The sequence below is a fragment of the Macrobrachium rosenbergii genome, chromosome 11 (genome assembly GCF_040412425.1).
Source record: "Macrobrachium rosenbergii isolate ZJJX-2024 chromosome 11, ASM4041242v1, whole genome shotgun sequence".
NCBI classification, from domain to species: Eukaryota; Metazoa; Arthropoda; class Malacostraca; order Decapoda; family Palaemonidae; genus Macrobrachium; species Macrobrachium rosenbergii.
Window position 1 is genome coordinate 5742658 of NC_089751.1, and position 14477 is coordinate 5757134.

Consider the following 14477-nt stretch of genomic DNA (forward strand, 5'->3'; position numbering starts at 1 on the left):
ATATAACCCATCTGTACTTCGTACGTGCAGACTTGGATTTTAGCACAACAAGTGTTCCGGAAAATGAGAAACCTTTCTTGTTCTGGGTTTTACTACATTTCCAGATACATATTGAAACATAGAAGAAGAGAAATTAAGTTACAACAAAGTCTGGAAAGAACTTTACTGAGAACACGTAGTTTTGCTTCCCTGTTTCCGGCAGATATAATTTCAATAGTACCCCATTTTGGGAGGAATGTGTCCCGTTCCAACTTAGGGAGTTACTTTCTTGAAAATAACTTTCTTGATCCAGCGAAAGTGATAGCCACAACATTAGCCTAAAAATTTATGAAGCCCTCTCGCTGTTGTTACTGATGAAATTATCCCCATGACTCCACGGACATTTGCTTCCGGAACAGCCAGTAAATCCATTATATTCCGGTCACATATTTTCTCATTTTCTGCCAAAGAATTATCCATATTCATTATCAGAATACAAAATTGTATAGATTTATGTCCAAGATGGATTCCTTATCCCGAGAATCGTTTTGTCAGAACGTGAACTTTTTTCCTTTGCTTCGTTTGATATCTATTTCAGGATGAACCGCATAACCCGCGCGTATCACAAAAATTATCAGTCAACCGAGACCCAGTTTGGGACCCAGTTTGATTTAATTCTTTCTCCTTGATCGGTCAAGCCAGATGCTTTAATCTTCTGTTTAATCTTCCATTTGAAACAGCAATTAAATATCATAATGATGTTCGCGATAGCTCATCAGTAAATAATTATTACAACAGGATAAACAAAGAGCAAAAATAGTGCGTGAGGAAGAATCGATCAGCTTGGTTAATTCTGATGTAACAAAAGTGGATAATCAAGGAAGAAAAGCAGACCTCATATTTGAATATTTACTCTCATGAGCTTCAGCCATCTTGAAGGGCTTTCAATTTGGTGAGGTTTGTCGATTTTAGGCTGGGGAATTATTCGTAAGTTATTCCTTCTCCTTAATAGTTTTTGGAGTTTACTATCTGTTATGAAAAGACAATTATGATTCCAGGTACTAGGTAGGTTATTAATATTGTTGATAAACTCCAAAGAACTGTATATTACTAAATCCAATACAAGATTTAAACAATTTGTTTATAGGTGCAAATGTAAAGATTATAATTTGTGGCTACTACAAAATTAATTTCTATGGGTACCATAGACAGCCACATTAATAGTTCATAAAGGCTTTACCAATCACCACAATCAGACCCATTTTTAATTTATTGTTACTGCTCATAACATAGATGACAAATCTTACAGTAATGACTGGTAATATGACAAGCAGCAGTGAACATAGAAAACGCATTAATATTCATATGATCACATGTCACAAGGAATAAAGCTTTCATTAGAGATTATTGGTCCTATAAGAATCATCAGTGAAAAATAACAGCATTTATATAATAAATCGGCAAAGGCATGATAGAAATTCAAAATTTTAAAAAGTTCTAATGAATTGTAACATGCATTATAACATTGTGAGGGAAAATTCATTAGAACCCGACACTGATATGATCGCATTATTGAATTCATAAAAATTTACAATGACAACATAATGATTATTTTATATGACGCCTCTATCAGTGACTACTAAATAGCACCAGTAACAATAGCTTTGGTCTTATCTTACATTTTTATGACAAATACACAAAATGAACATCACAGCATCATTATACAGTACTAAAATCCTATTTAAGACATCGTTATATCTTGATGGTAATCGCCCTAAAATGTGTAGCACAGCATACATATTTTACTCTTAGTAAACAACAAGTAGAAAGATAGACTTTTGAATAAGTTGAGGCTTACTACTTTGTTAAGTGAAGGAAAAATGAAAAAAACGAGAATATCATGACTAAGTGTGATGAAAAGTTATGCTGATTTTGAAGTTTTCATTATTATGTAAGGGTCCTTAGAACACAAACCGTCACTTGTATATAAGTCTTACAGGGTTATGCAAGATAATGAAGTTTAAAAAATATTGATACTTTTATGACCAATATTTCTTATAAAGGATATTTAACGATGGTGCAATGATTACATGGTGAAAATTACTACTCATAAGAACAACATTCAGAGTTTCTGTTTCACCCTTTCAAGTTCAAAATAAACTTTGCATTCCAGAAATTTTAAATTTTTTATATAGGTTTAATATATTGGGCTTCACAAGAATCCTTCACCTTCTAGAGCACACTCAAGTATTTTGCTTCATGGGATTTCAAATAACAAATGATACGTAAATCAGTCAAAATTTCATGGCATAAGCTTTCACTTGAAAACTTGAATGAATAAAAAGAATAAACTGATTATTGGGAAGACGAATCCTGACAAGGGTACATTTACAACAAGGTTTTCTATCCAGAAAATAACAGTTACAGATTAATATCAAATACACACAGGCACATACAATAAGACTGTTAGTTTACTGTCTTTATGTGGAATTCATAACACAAACAAATCCTTTAGCATACAGCATGAGAGAACGTACGTCTCGGAAAAGAAGTGCATTTTTTGTCAGTTAACTTGCCCTTGTCTTATACATCAATATTGGAGTTTTTAAACTAATCATGAAATGAAGAAAATATTAATAAAAAGTACATATTGATTAAGTAATACAATGAAACATTACTGAATCAAGGGGGAGATTTAACTCACACGTTTTATTGATTTGCGTATTGATTTGTCCAAATCAGTACGCTAATTTCTGTAGAGACGATTTTCTAGAAACTCCCTCGGATTTGTGAGTTTCACTGTAATATTGTTTTTATCGCATTAAAAAGTACATCACGCAGACTTTGAAGTTGATCTTATAAATTGCAAGAATTTTACGAAACTTCAGTCTAATGCATGCCCACTTCCTAAGGCAATTGAAGTGTCTTAATTATGATGTAGAGTTGTAGACAATGCTTGACAATTGCATTTATTTCTCTGTACTTTTAACATTTGCTTTAATATATTCCTTCAAGTTTCAAAGAAAAAGAGTTTGATTAAGATATTTTGGTTAAGACGTTGCTTGGATTTTGTAGATTCATTATCATCTAAATGATCGCAAAAGGTCAAAAACACATTAGATGTTTTCGAAACAAGACATTCCATGAAACCTTAATGCATGTTGAATTACGGATAAAATTAACATTCAGGAGCACCACATCATATTACAACATACAAAAAAAAAAAAAACAACAAGGACATCGCTTACATCCATATCCAAAAGAATTTCATCAAGTAATCAGAGATTAATGCGTCTTTATTACGAAAGATGACTGAAGCAATGAAAAATCCTGCTCCATTTCGATGGTGAAAACTTCGAAGGGAGCCGGTAAACAGAAACATACATTATCACTTGACAAACCTTCTACACCAAAAGGACTTAAATTTGTGATCAGATTGCTAAGAAAGATTCTTATTTCAACCAGCCTCGGAGTTATTGTATGTATATTCCGACACAGTGCTAGAAACTACTGTTATGTACTTACTCATATCACATTTTAAATCATGTAATAATTTGATTGTATTGAGGAAACACTGTTTCAAGGTATATCCTTTATACCTTTGCTGGAACGATAGCACAGCTCATCCGAGTACTGCATAAAAAGCAGAAAAAAACAGTCTCACATTACATTGTAACTCCTCTTGCCTTTCATACAAGAAAATAGGAGGTGATTAGACACTCTACAGTCAAAGTCAACCAACTCATTGACTACAAGGTGACACTCACAAAGGGATCTTCAGTACTGCTTTCTTTTGGATTAGAAACATGTCAATGTCGACCAGCAGCCAAATCTGAGTTTTTCTTCTTGATCAAAACATCTTGGATTCAATCTCCAGCTTAAACCCGAGTACTACATCATTGGTAATCTCGTCAGTCTTGCTATTCATTTATTTACTTATTTATTTTACTTATGTCATAAAATTATATAACTGAAAATGAGAACAAAGCAGGTTCTCGAAAGTTCTCTTTGATATATTGTTAAATATGTTACAAATAAATCACTCGGGATTTGTTTCACCATTTTAGTGACTCGTGAGGTTTAAAGATTTTGATAAGAATCACACATTGATGAAAACAGTGAATTAAGGGAGTAATTATGTAAAAGATACTGAATTACTAACAAGTGTTTTCTCTCAACAAAGGAAACCTATGTTATCATGTACTGTATATAAAGTCACAGTTCTGTTTTGATCACATACGAAGTTGAAAGAATGAATGCTTGCCGTCATTTAAAGGCCTCTTTCCAGTAATAAAACTTGGTTATGAAACATCTAGCCTTTGCCATAAACTGAAGCAAAGGCTTACAAATATTGGCAACTTGTTTATACCCTTGCAAAGGTTTTGTATATATCTGTAAAAAGATTATAGTAAACATAATCTTATCTTCGGGATAGTCTGTTACTTGTTGTATTCCTGAAAGGGATCTTTTTCATACGAGGGAAATCAAATTTTGAAAACCATCACCTAGGGTATGTTCATGAGAAATGCAGACAGCAATCGGTTAATAGTCAAAAGGGTGGAATTTTTGCTAATTGCGATTTGGGTGAAATGACCTGGATATACCAAACAGCCCAATGCAAAGACTTCGTGCGGAGTGAGCAGTTTTCCCAGGATGTTAGAGTAATGCAGGAAAGTCCTAAAGGACAAATTAGGATCTCACTGGTCATTCTTTCAGATATTTAGTTACTTGTCCAAGTGTCTGATGAACCGGATATTTCTTCTTACTTAAATATAGTTCAAATCCTTGAAGATTATGCATATATTACTTTTTACTTGCCTTCAACTCTATCAAATTGAAATCTGGTTGATTCAATATAGGCAGTAAAATCCTGATAAACAAGATGCTCTAATCATTTCTTTCTCTTGTGATCTGCATACATGCTTTCACATTTCTAATGTTATGATTAACAAGAATATTGCTGCCTAAACTCAACATTGATAATCATTCAAAAACCAAAACTCAAAAACTGGATGCTAAATCTTTCATTTTTTGTTAAGCTATAGAAGTTACAGATTAACTACCGTCCTCTCTAGTTAAAACTAGGTAATCAGAGGACATCACTGGGTATTATCATAATATCACTAAAATTATGTCTTTTTATTACAAATTCCATATAGGGATTATTTAATTTACAGTAATAAAATAATAGGTTCAGTTTTTTATTAAAGCCTTTGGATATTTTTTACCTGAAATTCACAAGTTTAAATTCAAAGATATAATGCGTCACACATCAAGGACAAGAACTGAAATATCTAATGATCGCTCCAAGCAAAAACTATAAACTGGATTAACATGGAAGAGTAACAGTAACAACTTTAAAATATCTGATATATGATCAAATAGTAAAAGACAGACAGGTGATTGTTGATTTAAATGGGTTGCCATAGCGTTTCATTTGATCATGTAGTAACAAGATAGGCCCACAGAATATTCAGAACAAAGTCTGGAGTAATTACTGTTCTTCAGTCTCTATGCACAAATATAACTTAATAAAGTTCTTGCATTCAGCATTACACCTTTCTTTACTGGAACAATACTTAATAATATAAGCTTGAATTTTGGTCATTGGCACCAGCCTCTCAATCTATATACCTTTACACTACAAAAAATACTTTAGGAGCATATATACAGTATATTAACATCTGCAGTAACTGACTATTTACAATACTAAGATATATATTTGCAATGTGCTATAAAAGTATAGATCACAATGTTTTGAAACTTCAGGTTTCCCTAATTTGACTTCTTTCTCTGTTACTGTACAGCATTGTAGCCTACAGGTTAACAGATAGGATAAGGAAATACTTCCTTATCCGGGATTTACGGTAAATTTCTAGATATCAGTAACAGGATATCTAAAATACGCCAAGAAAAGTTAAACGAAGTGAGTGAGCAGTAATTATTGGACTAAATATTACTGTTATGGATGATAGCCTCCTCAGTAACGTTTATGTGGAGGAAAAAATGAGATTTAAAGGTGAATAAGTTTTAACAGCGTAAAATTTCAGAAATGCATAATATAAAAGATAACGTTTGTAACACAAGTAAGAAGATTCTGGAAAGTCCTTCCCATTAAGAGTTAAATTCATGGATTTCCAGATCAGAAGCGTGGGTTTTATGGTCCGAAAGTTATGAGGAATTCAGGTAGAAACAGTAAGCATTCAGAATTCTCAGTGCTAAATTCAGTTGTAGGAGAATAATACCACAATATTGAAAAAAATATTAGAAATGATACGCACAGTGTAACTTCAGAAGATTTAGGGCTTACTTCAGTTGCTAGACATCATGAACCGTAGCATGAAGAGAAGGTATGATGAAAGAGACAATGACTTCTATATATCTATGCTTTTAATTAATCGATATATACTTTAGTCTCTAACCAATTTGGAAAAATAGTAAATATTTTGGTGACATTAAGAAAGCTAGAAGGGAAACTTTTTGCCACACCTGGTACAAAATATGAGATATTCTAGAAGAAAGAAGCCTATCTTTTAAAAAATCTCAGTCCCTACAAACTGCGAAAATCTATGAGATATAATTTTCCGCGAGGTTCTTGTCTTCTACAAACATTATGCAGATGTTGAAAGCCCCAAAGTTCAACATTTTGATTACCCCTTGCGTATTTCACTTTCGCATCATGGGCGTCTTTTTCTTTCTGCATAATGAGAACATTGGAATCATACATTTTTTTAAGAAGACTCGTCAAGTCAGTCATTAAATGAGAGGTATTTTAGTGATAATATAATTATATAGCTTTATCTTCTGGTACTAAACTCAGGCTTCTACACGTCATCCCTTCTTCCTTTTATCTAGATGTACAGTTTTTGAACAATATAATCACTGAAGTATGCCTTTTGTTAGGTAATATGAAACTCATAATTCTACTGTAATTACCCTCTCGGTGATTAATTCAATTCCCCTTGTAACAGTTGCTCTAAGAGTTCTGAAAATTATTTCAAGTGACTTAAACCTATACATTTCAAATAAAATACAATTTTGTGTGAAATTATGATCCAGCTATGCTCATATGTCATAAATTACTACTCGAAGTACCCAATATCTGTTCTTCTGGGGTTTGGTATTATATTTTGCAATTTTTGGGTTTAAATGTAGACATAGATTATTTGTTTGCTTGTTCTAAATCACAACCTTGCTGGTAACTGCAATTGCTACTCTCCTGCCAATGAAGAAAGTGTAATATTGCATTGCCATAAGTAAACAGTATGATATGAATTTCATGTGATAACGCTAGTGTACTGAAACGGTATTACCCACGAAGATCCCTATAGTACTTACATGTAAGTGCAAATTGAAATTTGTCTTTATACATCCTTACCAACGTTTGGATACATATAATGCAGATGCACTTCGTAGCAAGCACGTACAATCGCAATTCATTAACAAACAAATTATATCACATCCGTACGCAAGTTACTGGAGTACTGTACTCACATTTCACATGCAAATCCGAACTCGCTAGCTAACCAAGTATAACCGCAGCTGCACAGCCGGTATTTATGGCTCCAGCACTTTATTTGGACACGTTATTAAATTATTCTGCATTTCAGATGTTGATGTGGTAAAATACAGTACCCATATATTCATATATAACAACACTACATCTATGATTAGGTTATCATTTCTATTATTAACAAGAACAAAGGTTTTAAAATTCTGTCCAACGAACATAAAACATGAGAAAAGCTTATAAAAATTTTAAACATTTGATTACTAATCTACAAAGTTTGTACAAATTCTGTCCCCTTCTAAAATGATAGCATCACCTTATCGTTAGAGCAAGCCATCTAAATGAATTATATGATTAAACGACCCAATCGTTTATTATTAAAATAATAACCATCATTTCATTGTTCTAGCATTTATCTGGCTTGCACATTGCTTAAGTAATATCTGTAACAAGGTATGTCCTTGGCTGAGTCGCAGGAAAGCTATGCTCGTGAGAGGGGGAAGGAGGTGACATGATCGGGGGCCCTACTATTTGGGGAGACGTTGTCAGAGGACGCGCCATGCATGACGAGACTTCACGTCCAGAAGTTGATGACCACGTGGAGGTGGTAGACAATGCTCTCTTTCTAGGCCGGCGAATTTCTCCATCATCTTCCTCAAACTGAAATTTCATTGAAGAAAACTCTGAATTACATAGATTATTCAGTCATATGTAGACAAGTTTAACGACAGTACTTATCCTTGGCAATAGTACAGTCACAGAAGACTGAAATCTGAATACCTTAAATCCTGTGCCCCTGAAAAAAAAAAAAAAAAAAAAAAAGGCAGGAGAGTCTATGAAAGCTATAGCTAACTTATCTCTGAGCTAGGCTGACACTGGCACAGTACCACTTATAGCCAAAGCTAACTCACATTCAGCTGGGGCTCTGAACAGCTTACTGTGTTGTTGGTCAGGGATGTTTTTTTACCGAAAATTGATAATCTACTTTCATAATATTCATCTGCAATAATAGTTTGGCTAGTGTTAGGCTCTGAAATATTGAGCTAAAATCTGGCCGTAGCGATTACTTAAGAGAAGCTCTGCTGGATACCGTTCCTAATATTTGAACGGTTCAGCTTCACTGCTCTATTCTCCATCTAATGCACATAACTCTGTCTTTATTACTTCTTTCTCTCTTAGATTTATTTTGAATCGCACTTCTCTAGGTGCATGATACATTCTACTAAGTAAGCCGTGCAAATAGTGTAGTTTTTTGTTGATTAGCTGAACATCATATGCATATTCTAAATTTATCAACTTTTCTATCGTTAATCCAATCTAAACCTTCTCTTCCATCACCAGCCACTAACTACTTTCCATTATAAGATCTATGAGAATGGCACAAAGCAATGGTACAATATTCTTTGTAGCAACCCACTATTTACTGTGAATTACCTTGACAAGACCCACCAACATCAATTTTGTATTTCCTTTGTTCATCAGTATTTTCAAATAGCTTTCCATATTTAAAGGACCATATTCATAATAACAGTAATAAAATCAATACAACCTGTTTGAGTTAATTTGCCCATCTTTGACTAGAACACTGTTGTCCGGTGAGGATGTCTGCGTCAGCCAGAGATTTGTTTCTTTTAGATACAGAGATTCTGTTTCCTAACATCAGCAGTTATTACTTGGACCGTCGACGAATGGTCTCTTGTTTATTAATTTTTTGTAAGTTGTATTTTAACAGAGATCTTTCACATTCACAATTGATCCCTGATCCTCTTTTCCTGCCGAGAGCAACCAGATTTACTGGACAGCAGCACCAATATGCTGTAAATGCTGCCACGCTGTCGAGATGTCCTATATTCCCCACACCACTGGACTGAGGAACAGTCTCCCTGAGGTTGTTTTGCAACCGGAACCTCAAAGGTTCAAGCGAAGATGCAATGCATTACTACCCTACATCAGTTCTCCTTGTATTTTGATAATTTACTTACATTTTTATCTATTCATTTATTATTTTTCTTTCTAATAACTGATCTCTTCTTTCTGTATTTCCTACTACCTTCTGTCACTTCTTTAAAATGGACAGCAGATTCTTCATTTGGAAGCTTGAATTTCAAGTCATTGGCCCCTGTGGCTTGTTCCATGAGAATAGGGTTCATCTTCCCAATAATAATAATAATAATAATAATAATAATAATAATAATAATAATAATAATAATAATAATAATAATAATAATAATATTCATGTATATCTCAAAGACAACAGATTTTTCCTCTTTTTCTAACCAGCACACCAAAAACTTAGCAAAGCAAGTAAATTTTATTATAATTTTTTTTTTTTTTTATCTGCTGAGCGTTTGAAAGTGCATATTGAAAACAAAGTTACTTTGATAAACACAGCATTGTACTTACTTCAGTCTGAATCCCAACACCAACAGTTCCACCGCCTTCAGTTATACTTTTTCTTCGACGAATTTCAGTTAACAAATCAGTGAATTCATCTTTGAGTGACTGAACCTTGGTGGCTAATTCCTGTCGCTTAGCAGAATGCGCCCTTCCATAGCTTGCTCCCCCTATTAGTGCTGCATCAGAAGATACCCCGCTAGCAACCTCCTCTCCTTCAGGAATTTCGGTGTCATTTTCCTAAAAGAAACATTGAAAACTTTGTTTCAGAAAAAAAATATGAAATACCGAAGGTTCCCATACAAAAAATCTTTTTATAGTACCCACAACGTAAAAGTATAAATAAAACGATTGCCAAATCACCTTGTTGTAAAGAAAACAGACACTCGACTGTCAATAGGCTTCAGCTGGACTCCTGTCTTACCTGACTCTGGGATAACATATCCCGGACCTCAGCCTCATATTGTTGCGTAACTTTCTGCAGCTCTGCTTGTACTCTGCTGAGCTTTTTCTGCAACTGAGGATAGATCACGACATTAGTGGACCACGAAAATTATGACAATACCCTGTCACTACTATTATAAGAAACAATGAATAATTCCAGTTAATGACCAATTTGTTGACAGTTTGTGTAAAAGTATTAGAGAGAGAGAGAGAGAGAGAGAGAGAGAGAGAGAGAGAGAGAGAGAGAGAGAGAGAGAGAGAGAGAGAGAGATGGTGAAAAAAAGCAAGTAAACACAGGAACATATCGAACAAGAATTCAAGAGACCTATAACTTGAACATTAAAATCATCTCAGAGAAATATTCACTAATGTAAAGGTACAAAGAATGGCATATGGACATTGATCTGCCTTTCTAATTGTGTGCACTGGTGCCACAAACAGATATTGCATCAAGGTAATACAGTAATTTGTTCTGCTATTATTCTCATGACCCACTGGTCAGTGACAGTACCACCAAAGGGGTGTGAGTAAAATTTGTGGAACATTTGCAAAACAGAATTCACTGGAAACTGCTGAGCCATTAGCAAACCGGCATCGCCATGAAATCAATATTTTGCTGGGTATGCAAATTAAATTACATGAAATAACTGAAAATAAAGTTTAAAAGGAATTTAGTATAATCATCCTTGTTCCATATAGCAATGTCACTTGCATTAGGTTTAACTAGTTGTTTGCCTGAGGCCCAAAGTATTTTCCTACCCTCGTGAAAACAATATTTTCGCTATTGGTAGAACCACACACATACGCATATACAGTATATATATATATATATATATATATATATATATATATATATATATATATATATATATATTATATATACATATATATATATACATATATGTGTATATTATATATATATATATATATATATATATATATATATATATATATATATATAATATACACATATACATATATAATATACATACGCATAAATGTAATATAAATAAATGTGTGTGGTTTTTACGTGTGCGTATGTACGTATGAATGTAAGTAGGTGTGTGTGCGTGCGTGAGTGTGTAATTGCACATTTTAGCAGTAACTTTTCATCACCAGTTGTAGCGATCAGTTCCATACTGAGGAAGTTCAGAGAGGAAGGTGACTAATTTTTCCCACTCCGGTTAAACCACTCGCCTTGAAAATGGCTTTAGACGTTTAACCAAAAGTGGAAATAAGTACCCTGTTTATCTGTGTGTATATTATGTATGTATATAGGTATATGTGCATGTTTACATTTAACCAACATAAATATGTGAATATCAAAATGTGCTGTGTACTGTGTACTTGTTACTGCGTAGGAAGCACTCTTTTATGCTTAGCTGAAGCATGGTCATTCAAGTCTTACATGAAATGGTGTTATGTTATTAACTAATAATACCAATAGTTTATTTATATATATATATATATTTATATAAATATATAAATATGTATATATATATACACATACAGTGTAGTATATATATGCTGTACAGTATATATATATATATATACAGGTGTATATATGTATATATGTAAATATATATATATATATTATGTATGTATGTATGTATATATATATATATATATATATATATATATATATATATATATATATATATAAATATATATATATATATATATATATATATATATATATATATATATATATATATATATATATATATATATATATATATATATATACATACCAGACGGATGGTGTTGGTATGGGGAGTCGTTTGAGTTGCACTATGGCGGATATCTTTATGTGCTATCTACCCATTTACTATAGACGCCATGTTAACGACACCTTTGTCCTTCTCAAACACCCACACCACGCAGACTCCTTTTTAGATTATGTAAATATTTGCACAACAAAATCACTTTACACTAGAAAAAGAAAATAATAATAAACTACCTTTCTAGACACTGAAGTTTCCCGATCTTCTGAAGGTTTCAAAGTTAGTATTTATAAAAAACTTACTTTTACAGGTTTAGGCCTCAATTTTTATAGCTCCAGCGCATTTAATTTCAAGCTAAATTCCTTAACCATTATCCATAAAGCCCTTTCACTTTCTTCTGATTGGTCCTCCTTCCATAACGAAATTTCCTTCTTACAAAGTATTTTCAACAAAATTGTTTTCCCTTGTCTTTATTCCAAGATAAAGTAAAGGGCATTTTAAATAACCATTTTAGCCCTCCCTCCCCTTCCTTCGATGTTCCCAAATTAGGATACTGCTTCTCCTTTCGTTTTGTACATAATGGTGATTTTTTACGACATCTGAAGCAGATTTTAACCAAACACCTCCCAGCAGTAAAGGTCAACATAATTTTGAAGAACCCCAAAAGTCTTAGTAGGCTTCTTAGACACAAGAAGCGACTCCCTCCTTTGATGCAGCCGGGCGCGTTGTAAAAGTATACAGTCCGCAACAGATTATGTTGGAAGAACGCGCCGGTTCCTCAAAGTGAGGGCAGATTGCCACAGTGGATTGAGCTATCGTACTGGTCTTAGGCTAGCAAAACCTGAAATGTCTAACATTAGAATTCATTCATTAATCTGTAATAACCCAATAGACTATAATAACTCTGAAATAGTGACCACGACGCAGAAGGAACACCTCCTTAATATTTTAGAATCCTTAGTTATCACGAAAATTGTTCCATCACTCGATAATCATTTAACTTCTACCCCCCTTATACATAGCCTAGTACCCTCCCCTATTCTTGTTTACTTCCTAACCTTGTTTACTCTTATTAAACTTTCATCCTCTGGACTTTACAGCTCAAGGTGATCTATTTCTTTCTTTTGTCATTGTCATTTTTCAGTCTTTAAAGCATTTTAATTTTGTAAGCTCTGTTGTAAGTTTTAATCAGTGTTTTTATTTTTGTATCTTTTTAGCCAGAAAAGGTGGGATATGGGTAATCCCGAGGCTCAGCTATTAATAAATACGTTAATACTGAGCTGACTGTTCTTCCCTATCCATACATCCTAATATATATATATATATATATATATATATATATATATATATATATATATATATATATATATATATATATATATATATATATATATATATATATATATATATATATATATATATATATATATATATATATATATATATATATATATATATCTCAAATTTAGCCTGAAATAGCATTGATATTATTCCACTTACAACCGAAGTACAACCGCCTTTACCATCCCTGTCGGTATGATCTTTGGGCAACAGCTGATTTATCCACTCTGCCGTCAAAAGGGTAAAGTTTTCTAATTCAGGTATTCAACTTAAAGTCATAATCACCCTTTCACGGCTAGATACCTGAGTATTAAGTTTGTGAAACTTTGACATTATATACAGTATAATATATATATATATATATATATATATATATATATATATATATATATATATATATATATATATATATATAATTATATATATACACACATATATATATATATATATATATATATATATATATACATATTATACATACATACATATGTATACATGTATAGTAAATTTTCTGGAGTTTATCTTTACTTCGCACTGACTGCGACACAATATCCAGTGATCAGTTCAAGATTTCCTTAAGGTAAGCAGTGCGTTGAAGCAAAAGGGAATATTTTAAAGGACAAAGGCTACTTATATAGGAGGATCTGTATCACAAGGATGGTATGTGTTAAATGCAGATATTTACAAATTTCAGGAAGTGGCATCTGCATCCATATTAATTTTAATATTCTGTCTGCCTGAAATCCATGAAAGTATGTTTTCAGATTTTTAATAGCTCTTCTGCTCCAGCTGAAACTGTGCTTAAACACTACATTTTAACCCAAATCAGAGCAAAAGAGGACCATATTTTTACAGATAAAGTGGCAGTTTAAGGAAAATGTTAAATAAGGTCACGCATAGTACCTAAAACTTACCGCATCGTCTTCCTTATCTGCTTCATCACAGTCAGATCTTTATTATAAGGTTTGAAAATTCAAAAATTTATTGACCTTCCAGAACTAGAATGAATCCCGGAGGCACATTTATAAAAAAAAATGAACCTAAACTTCCAAACAATGAGATTGTTAGGAAATTTTAATCCTTAG

General features: G+C 32.8%; 1 protein-coding gene across 1 annotated transcript in view; it reads right to left on the reverse strand.

The window, feature by feature from the left end:
• Nucleotides 1-7724: 7724 nt before the first annotated feature.
• The window catches only part of LOC136843109 (uncharacterized), a 453879-nt gene continuing 447126 nt past the window's right edge, over nucleotides 7725-14477 (reverse strand). Inside the window, exons 7-9 of the mRNA XM_067111111.1 lie at nucleotides 10308-10400; nucleotides 9893-10123; nucleotides 7725-8149 (exon numbers count right to left, since the gene is read on the reverse strand). Of these exons, the coding sequence (XP_066967212.1) occupies nucleotides 7922-8149; nucleotides 9893-10123; nucleotides 10308-10400 (552 nt within the window). The 3' untranslated portion in view covers nucleotides 7725-7921. The remainder of the gene's footprint in view (nucleotides 8150-9892; nucleotides 10124-10307; nucleotides 10401-14477) is intronic.